This window comes from Struthio camelus, chromosome 3 (genome assembly GCF_040807025.1).
Source record: "Struthio camelus isolate bStrCam1 chromosome 3, bStrCam1.hap1, whole genome shotgun sequence".
In the NCBI taxonomy this organism is placed as follows: domain Eukaryota; kingdom Metazoa; phylum Chordata; class Aves; order Struthioniformes; family Struthionidae; genus Struthio; species Struthio camelus.
In genome coordinates, this window is record NC_090944.1 from 73,268,833 (window position 1) to 73,282,471 (window position 13,639).

The 13,639-nt window shown below is 43.9% G+C and overlaps 1 protein-coding gene across 5 annotated transcripts in view; it reads left to right on the plus strand.

Annotated features, from left to right (window-relative positions):
• The window catches only part of MYB (MYB proto-oncogene, transcription factor), a 28,434-nt gene extending 17,070 nt beyond the window's left edge, over positions 1-11,364 (plus strand). For all 5 annotated transcript variants that reach the window (XM_068938381.1, XM_068938383.1, XM_068938384.1 and 2 more), the window contains 2 exons: positions 129-236; positions 9,917-11,364. In XM_068938381.1, the coding sequence (XP_068794482.1) occupies positions 129-236; positions 9,917-10,033 (225 nt within the window). In that variant the 3' untranslated portion in view covers positions 10,034-11,364. The remainder of the gene's footprint in view (positions 1-128; positions 237-9,916) is intronic.
• The last annotated feature ends 2,275 nt before the right edge of the window (positions 11,365-13,639 follow it).

Sequence of the window (13,639 nt, forward strand, 5' to 3'; positions counted from 1 at the left end):
ATGGTTGCCTTTGCTTCCCTGGGACTGCTCAGCGTTGTTATTGTTACTCTTGTGCTTAGGAGTTCAGTTTCTTTTCTTGTTTCGTTGAGCTATTGAAAGCTGTTCTTTTCTTCTTTTTTTTTGTTCAGAATCTTCTTACTAGCTCCATTTTAAAGATGCCAGTGTCAGAAGAGGACGGTAGTTTTCACAAGACATTTGCGGTACCTAGGAACAGGCCACTATCTCATCCACTGCAGGTAACCATTCTTTGATAAACATGCGTTCTGTAGATGGTTAATGCTTTCTGACGGACTGATCTTAAGTTTTCAAGTACGGAAGAATGAAACGTTAAGGTGAATAGCCTGTAGTTCAGGACCTTGCTTCACCCGCATAGCGTGAGGACACTGTGGCTACAGCTGTGTCAGGAAATTAAATGGGGCTAAGGCCCAGGCGTGGGCTATGGTAACTCAGTTGACTCCAGGGGTGAACTGGTGGGATAGTCCCTGGCGCGCATTTGCCTAGGCCAACCATTATTCCCCAAAACAATTCCCAGGCATGGCGCAGGAATTAATATGGGCCAGAGGCCTTTTCCTATAGACTTCTTGGATGCAGCTGTCCTGTTTTGGAGAGCAGGAGAGTTTGAGAGCGTGGCTCCGGCCAGAACATGTCAGTTGGCCTCGGGCTCGAGAGCAGACTCTGGCAGCGGCTGGTTTGATGGTACAGATGTAGCTGGTGTTACCAGCCAGCAGCTGTCAAACCGAGTGCTGCAGCAGAGGGAGACAGCCAAGCTGGTCTTCCCTGGAGCTCAGAGTAAGATCGTGCCAGAAAGAGTCATTTATCATCTGAAACGGTCCTGTAATGCTTATGCCCAGTTTTATGTCTCAGGATCTCTTAACCAAATTAGATGTGTGATTGTTTTAATGCAGCCATTCGGTTGACTTTGAGGTAATTGAGCGTTTTCAAGTGTTAACAAACATATACATTTGCCGTACTTTTTAGTAAATAAATAGCTAGTATAGAGGGCCTGATCCAAAGCCCACTGAAGTAATTAGCAGCCTTTTTGTCAAATCCTGTGGATTTTAGATCAGGCCCGTTGCAGGTCATTTGGAGAGTGAAATACAGTGTAGGTTAATTGTCTTTCCATTGGAACCCTTATTTTTGAAGTAGATGAATAAGTAATTTTTTATCCTTTCTCCATGTGGGCAAATTGAGGCAAAGAAAGAGCATCATTCCTTACAGTGAGTCGGCGTCACAGAGTCACTCCATAGTTTCTGACTTTTGGACAGATAGTCCCCAGGGCTAAACCTTTCTTTCCTCCCTCTTTCCAGAATTTACATTAGGAGGAATGTTGGTTATTTACAGTAAAAGAAAATGAATAAAGTCTGGTTTTGGTTAAGTATCTCTAGTCTGCCGTTATAAAGCAGTATATTAAAATATTACACATGTCCCTATTTTTGCATTTTGAACTTCAGTAGCATTTGCTGATGTTAGTAGCAGAGCTGTGTGAGAACTGTAATTTTTATTTCATAGGAATTCCACAATTTCATCACCTGTTTCCCCTTTGAAATACGAATGAAATAGCCCGAAATTAAAAAGTAATTTCAGATGACATGTTATAGAATTTGCAATCGAGTAGGTTCATATTTTGTGTTACCAGACCACGTGATTGAAAACTAGCTCTGGAGAGCCTGGCATCAACATCCATGTCTCCCCTGTGTATGGGGATATCTGGACCAAAAACTCACACTCCCTACTGCTTGTTTGCTCTTTTCGGCCGCGTGAATCACGTTTCTTAGCTGCATTGTGGCACACGGCTAAGAGGAAGGTTTGAAGATTCGCTCTCCCCAGGGGGGAGAGGCAGTCCCCCCCAGGGGGGTTAGGGCAGTCACTCGCGGCATGAATTCAAAGCCTCTCTTGGTGGAGGAGCTCCGGGTGCTCGCACGCTCGGCATGGTGGCCCCGCCGGCGTGCTGATGCCTGGGCATAGCCAGCGGGCAAACTCCAGCAGGTCCGTAGGTGCAGTGCAAAATTTTATAGTGACTAACCAGAATTGCATTGTGGCTTATCCCGTTAATGGTAGTTGCCTGCATTCTGCTTATAGTAAAAATGAAGTGTTTGAGGTGCCTGTAAAATAGGATATTTTGATCTCTGGCATAACAATGTTAGGTTTCCTACTATCTAGAAATAATTCTACGAGCTGCCGCAAACAAAAAGGCTTGTTTAACCTTCTCGTCCAGTTTGTGCTGATTCTGGTCAGGAAGTTTACGCAGTCAGTTCGTGGGCCATTCTGGATCCCATTCTTCAGTCCTTGCTCAGGAAAAACCTTTATAATTTTGCTTGAAGTTGAAAGTCAGTTATTCTCATTGCTTGTATAAAGAGGACTTTTCCTTAAGTAGGAACTGAGTAAAAAATGACTTCCCAGCTTGTCTCAGTGCTTAGCATCTGTTAGACTGAAAGAAAAAGCAGTAGTAAAAAGTCTCAAAATGATTATTTGATGTGCAGCATCTTGGTGTACTAGTACGAAGGTCGAAGGTAAAACTGTTCTCTCTGCTGGTCAAGAAATGTTGAGTGCCTCAGCTGAAATGTAACTGTAAATGAAGAATGCAGCTAGAGGTTTCTGTAATTGTGGCATAGGTATCTTTCTTCAGAATGAAATGCAGATGTTTTATAACAGTGCAGTATTGCATGTTGATCATTGCGCGGTCTGAATTGGACTTGGGTCCAATGCCATAGGTGAAATCCGTTTCATCTCCAGGAAAGTTTGCTTGACCTCACGTGAGAGGAGCGTTTGGCCCCGGCTGCTCTGAAAGCGTATAGGGTAAACGTACGGGTCTGCTTCATGGCAGCAGGAGTGTGCTGCTGCCGCTTGCCCAGCGCTTCTCCCCGGCCCTGCGGTGGGAGCACGCGTGTACAGTGAGGACAGGCTGTCTCTGGAGGCGGGGAGCTTGGAAATGTTAGCATTCGTACCTGATTTTCCCTTTCTGCCCGGTTTGCAGATTGTTATCGTCCCAAGCTCACTAGTGCATCATTTGTTTTGTTGCATATACACACAAACACAGAGCTGTATCCATTGAATCCAAGCAGGTAGAAATGAAACACTGTGGAACTCATCTGGGTGAAATATAGTTGTAACTACATGTGTTTACATTGCTGCTGTTAATATTTTGGGCTTAATCCAATAGTTGTTACCTAGGCAAATTTTCACTGACTTCAGTCCAAGTAAGGATTGTAGAGCTTTTTGCACCTTGAGATGTGTGTGTGGAGAGGGAAGAAAGAGAGAGAGAGCGCTCCAAACTTTTTTTTACATATGCTTGGTACAAAGTTCCTAAAATTACGTTTGCTTTTAAATTTAAACTTATGTAAGAGGGAAGTAGTACTTTATCAGTGTGCAATATTTTTCATTGCTTTAATGATTTGCGCTGCGCTTACTTAAAGAAAAAGATACTTGGCTGGTGTTAAACTCAGCAAAGTGTCTGAGTACTTGCCCTTTTGGTGTTCACCTCCAAAATAGGCAAGAGTAACAAATATTCAGAGCAACCTCAAAGGATTTTTTTTTCACTGCAATTTGGACCTTCACGCAGCTTGGCAAATGATAGTTGATGATCATATCAGATAGCATGACACAAATCACCGTCACTTAGGAGGAAGAGCATGTCACATAGCTGAGCTCCAGATCGGGGCTGGAAGGCGATTGTGGCAGCTGCAGGTTGTTGACTTCCCATGTAGGCAGACACGGCCTGACGTGAACGGAGGCAGCCAAGCCATCCCTCCTGTTCATGCAGTCTCAAGGACATGGCATCTGCAGCTGGGTGCCACCCGCGCTGCGTCCTGGGAAGAAGGAGGGTCCCCGTGCTTGGACGCATGCTGGAGATGGGTCTGCAGCATGGACCTCCAGCCGGTGCCCCTGCCTCCTGCGCATTGCTGAGTCTTGTCTCAAGCTGTCTGCGTTTGGCGTGCGAGGCCAGGTAGCTAGTTGCAGCTGCACTGGCGATGTGGTAGTATCAGTGTTGCGCTAGAGGAATGAGAGAAAAAAGTCCCATTAAACTCAAGAGGAGTTTGGACTTCATCTACATTTGGTCTTTGTGTTAAGTCCCTGCAAAACGCCACATGTAAAAGTGACTTTGTATGTGTAGGATCATCCTGATCAGCTGTGAAGGCTGAGCCCGCATTTTTGTCCTGCGTGGCAAGTGTCATGGTTGGGCATTGGGTATTCTTAGCAGCAGACTTAAGGGATGTCTCACCGTGCCCGTGCGTTTGCCACGGTAATCTTACACCTCATTGCATAGATCCCAAATAGTTTTGCTTTGTATTGGTGGAGATGGTGACAGCCAACATCCTATATTGTTGTCACTCAAACAAAACCCCATTTCGCTGCAGGGCAAGTTTGGCCTCAGTAGAAACTTCGAAAGATTAAGATTTTGGGATAATGTATGAAGCCCTTATTGAGGCAGACTGATTATCTGTATTGAGCATTTGCTTGAGTAGTGCCTGATAAGAGGTGGTTGAGTAAAAACTATATTTTTGGCCTTTCCTGTGTAAAAGTCTATGTTGTATTGGCCCTATAGTCTATATTCTATAGCCAATCAAATAAGTAACAGTATATAAAACAAACTATCCTAACATGTACATCTTAGCAGATAGAAAAGTAGGCTAAATCATAGACCGTCCACCTAACCCTGCAGGCTATCAAAAGACACCGTGAAATGGAACCTTTTAAGAAAATAGCACTGTTTTGATATCTCCTTCTCCCAGTAACAAAGGAAATAACATAAGGTAAAAGCCCTGCAAGCTAAAGAGAGTGTTCTTAAACCCTTAGCTCCTGTCACTTTCCATTTTTTAACCACAGACTGACACGTTTCAGCTCGAATTTCCTGACTTTCAGTGGTTTGTGTAACCATCTTCATTTTCTTTAAAGAGCAAGTTTAAAGGATTTTAAAACAAACTCTTACCCGGTTAACTTTTTCAAGAGTGTGAGCTGACATTAACCTTAATTTTCTCTATTTTAAACAGTAAAATGCAGAGTTTGGTTTGCAGCTGTAAGACAAAATGGAGAGGCGAGGCAGCCTGCCCCCCTGCAGCAGCAGCCTTTGGGAGGAGCCTGTCCCTGGTTTTCCTCCACAGCTTTTTGGGGGCAAGATTACCAAGTCTCATATTCTTCTTTGCTTAATCAAGGGGAGGGGGGAAACACAGCGCACTGAAGCCTGGGGAGCTTAAGACTTGCGCAGCAGGGAAAGGCAGCGGTGAGGTTTTCCCTCGCTCGCGTTACCACTTCTCTCTCCAGCGGCCGAGCTGTGCACGAGCTGGGCTTTGCACGGTTGTGGGAAGCAGGAGGAGGCTGGAAGTTTAAGGTCAGTCATCACCCGTTCTCCTCCCCGAATAGTGGAATTTGGGTTGCTGCCTGGAGTAGATGATAGTCTCTCAGCTTTCAAAGGCTGCAGTTGAAGAAAAGTGGCAGTGTGACAGTCAGCCACTTACAGCAGTGTGTTCTGGCCCATGAATAGAAAAATTACTTAGGGACAAGACTAGCAAAGGTACTGAATATCCTAATGTGAGTTGCGGGTGCTCAGCCTATTTCCATATCTCTCCCATTAATCTTACTTGGAAAGCTCATACATCTCAAATGGGAGTTGTTTGTGAGTGAGAGCTGCACGGTTAAGTTCTTAAAAGCACTACCAAATGCCTTGTTCTAACAAGGGTGGGTAATGCAGGAACTTTCTTAAGCCCTGCAGACAGCACATAAAAAGGCAGTCCATGCTCTGAGTGCAGAAGGACTAGTTCTGTTGGAAAAGCACCTTTCCACGGTCTTTTCTTTCCTTACTCTTGTCTGTTTTCTCTAGATGGTCCAAGTTTTTATTTAAAGTGCTTTAACTGGATATCCCAGTTACAGCCTTGACAGTTTGTTTACAGTTCACATCTGCCTGAGGGCAGTTGAAGGCACGTTACAGGATAAGTGAGGTAGTTTTGTTGCCAGCAGAAGGATGTGCTAGTGGGATTACTGGTGTAAAAAAAAAAAAAAGAAAACCACTGCGGAGAATGGCATAGCTGGAATTGTACCGTGGGTCTGGAATTTTATGCTGTGGGAAGTCATTAGCTTACCTACCCTCAAATTTAACTTACAGAGAAAGAAAAGAACCCTCTGTGCATGGAAGAGAAAAATGTAGGTATGGAAATACCCGCAGTAGAAGGTTTAAATTCTTTTAGTTAACAGCTAAACTAAGAGTGGACTCCTGCTGTCTGAGCCAATAAGAGCCATACATGGGATGAATCCTACTGTGGAGATCCCTTTCTTTCCCCACTGGCTGGGGATTTGGGTGCCAAAGTGAACATCTTTATGCCTAGATTGCTGCAGTTAGTGGAATGAATCCACTGAATCAATAAAAACATGCCCATCAGTTTCAGTTGAGTTTTAGGTCAGGCCTTATGTCTCCTAATTACAAAGCTTTTGTGTTTCCATCCATTGATTTGCGGAGTTAGACTTTCAAACGAGGGCTGTAAGATGGGGGACATAATGAGCGTTCTTAAAATGGAGCATTTTAATATTTGGTTCTGAACTGTTTTCCTGCTTTTTGCTTGACTTTCTTCATGCTCCTTTTCCCTTTTGATATGCTTGGTAAGCTCTGCTTTCTGCAGGGTGCTGTGACACTTTTCTGTAACAGAGCCCCGTCAATACTTGCTGAGATGTTGGCATGGAAAGGGGCATTGTGCTTCTCAGCCTGCAATTTGCTTTTCCCTGTTTGCTAAGTGATTCCTCAGAGTTGTGTGCTCAGACCCGGAAACATGCTCTGCCTGGGTCGTGAGACCCAGCACTCCGTGCCAAGAGTGGAAGTAAAATTTCTCGAGTTCAGATGACTTTCACACGTGCCTCCAGTGCTGTGCTGTGGAGCTGGCAAGGCTAAGGCATTGTGCTTTGTTAAGTGTTTGCTGCTGAAAGCCAAGACTTTAGAAAGAAAATGTTTATTAAAAATACCTCGTTTAAATGTTATCTGAGTTCCAGAGGACAAATTTGAAACTTTATTGGTAGTGATACAACTACTTTGAGTCCAATTCTGCATTCTTTACTGGAGCAAAACTTCTACCAACTTCAGTGAGACAAAAAAGTCATCTCTTTCCATAAATTATCATAGGAGAAAGAAGAACAACTGTAATGTATGTCTTGGAAAATAATACAAGAGTGAAAATTCTGTCGAGTGGATTCTCCCACAGTGTCTCTACAGCAAAATTTGAATAAGTTGATTTAAAGAGCCTCACGTTTCGGATCTAGTAGATTCTCATGTAGTTTCCTGTGTCCACTCCACTCTGCTTCCCTGGGGCACTGGGGACATCCGACACCAAAGAGAGGGCAGAGGGTTACTGTGTGAGCAGGATTCTGCTGTTCTGACATCAGGTTAAATGAAGACCAGGCTTTAAGTGGAATGAGTGACATGTAGCAGCCTGCTGAGATGTTGGAGATATCAGGATACAGATTGTTTTTTCTTTTTTAAACACGTGGCTGTTAATACAAAGAGTCCAGTGTAGATGCTAAGCGTTATGGCTCGTTTATGAAATCAGGACACTCTTTGCCTGAATTTAGTTTCATTTTTTAAAAATTGACATAGTGTAACAGATGGACTTTTGCTCGCGTGTTTTCAGCTATTTAGGGTGCTGCTGAACTCGCTTTTCTAGAACAATGCATTGAAGCTTTGGAAGATCACAGGGAAATACTGGACACATTTTTGTCTTTTGAAATGATGGATGTTCTGGAATTGCCACCTGCTTCTGAGGTGTATAGACCAAATTTGACTTCTAAGTAAAACCGATGGCATTGTACCAGAGATTAATTTGGTCCCTGACGCCAGTGCCTCTAAAATAATAGGGTAAAATATTCACAGGTGCCTACATCCCGCTGAGGATCAATAGGAGACTGTAGGTTCCCAGCTGACCTAGGTGCCTTTGAAAAAGTTACCCTGGAAGCTGTTTAACCAAAACACGAAAGAGGCTGTGGCACATCACATGCATGTCTGCGGCATGCGAAAAGTATGTCACACCTGCTCTTTGGCTGCGGCGCGTACCCCAGGCTGAGCCACAGCGCGAGGTGTACAGCCAGACCAGGTTGAACCCAAGTAGGAAAAAGGTCTATAGTTTGTTTGTTCACTTCACAGATGCTGCTGTCCCACAAAAATCTGCAGAAGCTATCTGTTTGAGGCCTGACCCTGTTCTCCTTCCCCACAGGGAGCTCCTCCTGAAACTCGGCAGGAGTTTCATCTGCAAAAAGGCATCAAGAGCAGAGACATGTAGAGCTTGTGCATAGAGAAAAGAAAGCAGTGCATAGGGAAGGACAGCAAATGTTTGCAGAGGACTAACGTGCTTGCCCTCGTCCTCAGTCACTCTGCTTACATGCTCATTGGGTCAGTCTCCTTTAGACTGCAAACCTTCCAGGGCAGCGAGAGTTTGTACCAGCACCTTGACTGAGGTGTAGCTTTGAAAAATTATCTATATTTAATATGTCGTCCAGCCTTTTACTATGTCTATGTCTCAGCTAACACTGTTTCTCATCAGCACAATGTTCTCTCTGCAGTTAGGCTAGAGAATAACATAAGGCTCCTCTCATACTGTTGGCAACTAGAAGGAGCAGCGTAAAGAGCCGTGGCTAAGTGGCCCACTGGCCGCCCACGCCAGGGCAGTTCTCCTCTTAGCAGACAGTTTGCAGTCAAGTAATTATGTTTCATCTAGTGTCCTGGATGCGGGGAAGGCTTTGGCCATCTGCTTGAGTAATACAGATCTTACATTGCAAAGTTGATCCTTGTCAAAAGCAGAGGAAGACAGAGATGGGTTTCTCCTGGCTTGTGTTTGCTGATGGATCTTGGGCTTAGACCTTCCTAATCTTCAAAAATACTGTGATCCTCTTCTTGGCAGACAGCTTGCGGTTGAACACAGTTGTGCTTAGCTTTTTGGAATGCAGGCCATTCATACCATTAGCTCTGTCTAAGGATACGGTTTTTATTCTGAGTTTAGTGAGCATCTTGATGTGGAAGAACAGACCTACTGAGTAACTGAAAGAGTTCAAGAGAAAAAAAGTCTGTGTAAGTGTGTGTACTGGTAAATTCCAGGAGCTTTGAAGCTTCAGTACTGTTCATAGCTCAAGGCAATGAGAAACATTTCACTTGTGTAGTGAGTAAATAAATACAGTGTGCACGGCCCTCTCTGCAGATAGGTTTATCTCATTTTAACATTATACTAAATGGTGTCTCTAACCTCCATAAATACCACAAGAAGTGAAATGGCTTGCGTGATAATTAAAATGTTGTTTCTGCTGAGAGTTTCCCCCCTGCTTGTCTTCTCTTTTGCCAGAGGAGCTCTGCTGATGGGCATGTGCTAATCGCCGCACACAGGTGAAAGCCGCTTCGAGCAGGGGCCTTGTTGTTCACTGTGGTCAGGCTGTCAAGATTGTCAAGTCTGTTTAGGGAACGCAGAGGCAGAGCAGCTGTATTTCTAGAGTGAAGGCTCAGCAATAATTTGTGTCTGGTTATAGCACTGAACATCATAAGTGAGGGTTTTAACCTGTCTGTGGCCTGTTGACTATAAAGTCCACCTGCGAATAAATTCTCTTTTTAGCCCTTTGGTGGAAAGGCAAGGCTATAAACATGGCCTTGTAGAGTAAAAAGCACTCTGAACGGGAGCTCAGGCGATCTGAATCCCGGCTCTTCTGGTGTGCTGTCGTGCAGGCCCCCTGGTCTTCCCGTGCCTCAGGTCACTAGCGGGAATAGCGGGGGTAATGTTTTTTCTCTCCTGTCTGTTGTGTTTAGACTTAAATTTCTTTGGAGATGGGACAACATCCCATTGGGTGTTCAGGCAACACTTACAGCGGGGCCCAGCTGCAGCTGGGCGCATTCAGGGGCTCACAAGGCAGAAATAAATCCCATGATATTCACCCCAAATATCTCTACCTGTTTTTAACGCAGCATCTGAACAACGCTTGGGAGTCGGCGTCCTGTGGCAAGATAGAGGATCAGATGGCCCTTACTGATCAGGCACGCAAGTACATGACCGCATTCCCAACCCGGACTCTGGTGATGTAAAAGGGTCTACGGAGAAGCATTATGGTTTTCAGAACACTTCACCTTCACTGGGAAATTACTGTTCCTCTGCATGAAAACTTTTCATGGATGGGAGAAGAGCCTATCTTTGTTGTGGTACAACAGTTGGGAGCAGCACGAAGTGCATTTAGTCACTGAGCATATATATTCTTGTTGGATTTCACCCAACTTAAGAGGTTTTTTTTTTTTTTTAATAAATGATACTTGCCTAAATTATTAGGTATTAAGTTTTAATCACTTATTAATGATCTTAAATGCAGACTTAAAATAAAGGTAATTTTTTTGTACTTTTTGAGATCAAGCAGACCTAATACACCAGTATTGCTACGTCAGTGATGTGCTATCTAGGGGTGGGGTTTTGTTTGTTTCTTTTTTATTTTTTTTTATAATAAAAGAGCAGGTACTCAAACAGATTTATTTTAAATCACTGAACAAAATGCATTGGTGTAAAATACTGAAGTGAAAAGCATTACTACAAACGCTAGTCTGTGCAAAAGGGGAACCAGATCAAGATCGTGAATGCTCAAACATCCATGCCGCTTGAAATACTCTTTCGTTCTGTTATGGTTCTAGACCATTATACATTGTGTGTTTCTGTTTTTTTTTTTGGGGGGGGGGAGGGATTTTTTAATTAGCTTGCTTTAAAAAAATATTACTGTATGAAACATAGATTTATGAGAAAAATTATATTTTTATTCAGTAATTTAATTCTGTAAATGCCAAATGAATACTGTGTTTTGCTGCTACAGACCTTAGCGTGTAGACATGCTGCTAGTGTAAAAGGAGCAGTAGAGCTTTATATGGAAAGACAACAAATGTTGATGTTAGCTAATTTGACTATGCACTAGCATTTCAGACCTTTTTATTTTAATTTTTTTACATCATTTATATTTTTTCCCTTTTTTTTATAAGCAATATTTTTGAACACTGTTCCTGGGAGATTTATTTTTGTCTGGATGTGTTGTTTTGTTTCTCATTGGTTTGTAACAGCATGTATTGCACCTTCACATGTTTGGGAGAACACTGTCTTGTTCATGTTGTCTGTTTTGTTCCTTGTCTAGCTGATTGTTCCCTAACTTGGGTCTTGTGCACCGAATCAGGTTCTTAGAAATATATGGTTCTTTGTACTGCCATACCAAATCTTTATCGATATGGCAAAACACTGATTTTATTTTATTTTTTTATTGTTTTTTAATAACAGCCTCTGACTTTGCTGCCTTAATAGCATTTGGTGCAGCTTCATCTGCACTTAATTTTTTATACGACATTGTACTGCCTTGTAGATAAATAAAGTGTGTTCTTTTTTACTTAAACTCGCATGGCCTCCTGATCTTGTTTATCTATCTATCTTTAATGTTTTGGCAGTGGTGTTGCAGGCGACAATCAAGCCAAGAATTTTTTTCCAGCAGGCTCAGATAAGTGAGGTATAGAATTTTGCATGCTTATTAGTCACCTCAGCATCCTCAATTCTCATTGATTATTTTGGGAGTTGAAGGAGCACAGCAATGGTTGATATTTAGCACACTGTGGACTCGAGCCATGATCTGCAGTGACACCAAAGAGCAAGTCAGCTTCTGCTGATGAACAACTTTAATGCGTCTTCTGTGGGAAAACGGTGTTCTCCGACCATACTGTCAAATTTCTTTTGTCCCATCTAAGGCCATCCGATCAGGAACCAACTGAGTAAGAGCAAAATATTCTGGAGCTCCTGTACTGTAGGACAGACTTTTCCCATTTGCCTTAAGAAACCTGAGATGAGAACATAATGTGAAACATCGATGAGTCCCCCTGCACAGTGAATGATGGTGCAGACCTGCAGAGCCTCCCATAGTGGTAGTGCTGAAGACACTCAGCCCCCGGAGAGTTAGAGAGTAAAAGCAATTGGCTTCTTAAAAAGATAATGACACAACTTGCCAGAAAAAATATAGCTTGAAAATGCATCCTTTGCTGAAACGTTAAGTTGCTGCAGTTATGCCAAAGCAGCGCTGATGTTCTTGAGAGCAGCTTTCAGCCCTATGAAGGAAACAATTCATCATAAATCGAGGTCAGTCCAAATAACTCTCTGAAGGCCAGTGGTGAGGGCGAGGGCAGTGCAAAAGCCCTGTAGCCTTTCAGGAGAGAGACCTTGCAGTTGCGGTACCATGGTAGATAGACTAATAATACTCTTTGAGGAGCCCGCTGGAGGTTTTCCCCAGGGTCCGGGAGGGCCACGTCAGAATGGGACTGTGGCACTGCTGCTGTTGGGCCCCTGGAGGATTTTTTTGCAGCATCCCAAGGAGTGTCACCCTTTTGGAAAGGAGCTCCAGAGCTGTCAGGGCATCCGAGGGCTGCTGAGAGGAGTGAAGAGGGAGAGATGGAGGAATGGTTTCCCACCTCCTGTGGCCACCCCTTACTTAGGGCACTTGGCAGTGGCTCGCGGACCCATTGGCTGCTTCTCCACAGGCAGCACAGTGCTCCCAGCCCACGCCATGTGCTTGCTCTTGTGCCACGTGCCAAAAAGGAGATCTTTCCAACCTCTACATGGTCCTCTTTGGGGTGCTTCTCAGTCCCAGCTGTCAGCGCAAGCAGGGGCTGGTGCCTGCAGCAGCCGCCTCCGCTGTCAGGGTCAGAGGGGAGGCAGCCCCGAGGGAGTTTCAGAGCGCTTATCTCAAGCAGGACCCAGGAGCCAGGACTGGATTACAGAAAACAGGAAGTCTGTGGGAGCACTTGTGTGCGTGTAAAGGTTGTAGGCTTAAGCCATAAAAATGCTTGTGCAAGATGCGAGACAGGACTGCAGGATTTCATGGTATGCAACCTGGAAAGAGGGAAAGTTCTGTCTTTGAGGCATGCCACAGCTTAAGCAATGTGTTGCAGCTTAAAAGAAAGAAAAAAAAAAAGGGAAAAAAGAAATGCCAAACTTTCAACAGGTCTCAGAGGCAAAGCTCTTGCCTTGCAGTGCTCTCTGCCTGTAACTGCACAAAGCACGGCTGGTTTGAAGCAGATAGATAGGTATCTAGCGTGCAGTGCAGAGCTGTGCCGGGAAATAGGCAGGCTCACCCTGCAGGTGCCAGTGTAAGGAGCTTTTTTTTCTTTTTCATTTACCTTTAGTTGCTTTAAAACCCATGTTATCATGCAAACCATTTTAATAGGTGTCTTCTTGATGGGCATGCTTAACAGGTAATACACAGGAAAATGTTTCTTTTCCCCTCTTCTCATTGCATTGAAAATGCAAAACACTCGGTAGATTAGGCCTGCTTTGCATATGGTTCTGCATGCATGTGGCTCTCAGCATGAACGAAGCAAGAGGCTTTGTCTGAATGCGGTAGCTCAGGAACCTGATCATTTTTTCCCACCAATACTAAGTTTCCTTTGCAACAAAATGCCACCACCTCCTACATGTCTTTCTCACGCAAATAACCCCGTATGACCATATTCTATTTATAGTCTAAAATATGCATCTTTCCGAGGGCCAAGAGCAGTCCTTCGTGTCTGTCTAAATTCTATCTATCTATCATCTCAAGTGTAGGGCAGGCAAGACCTACCCTCCAACAGGTCAAAGTAAATGGTCTCGGCAAGCGTTATTTGGCCTTGCGCTGGCCCTTTGTGCAG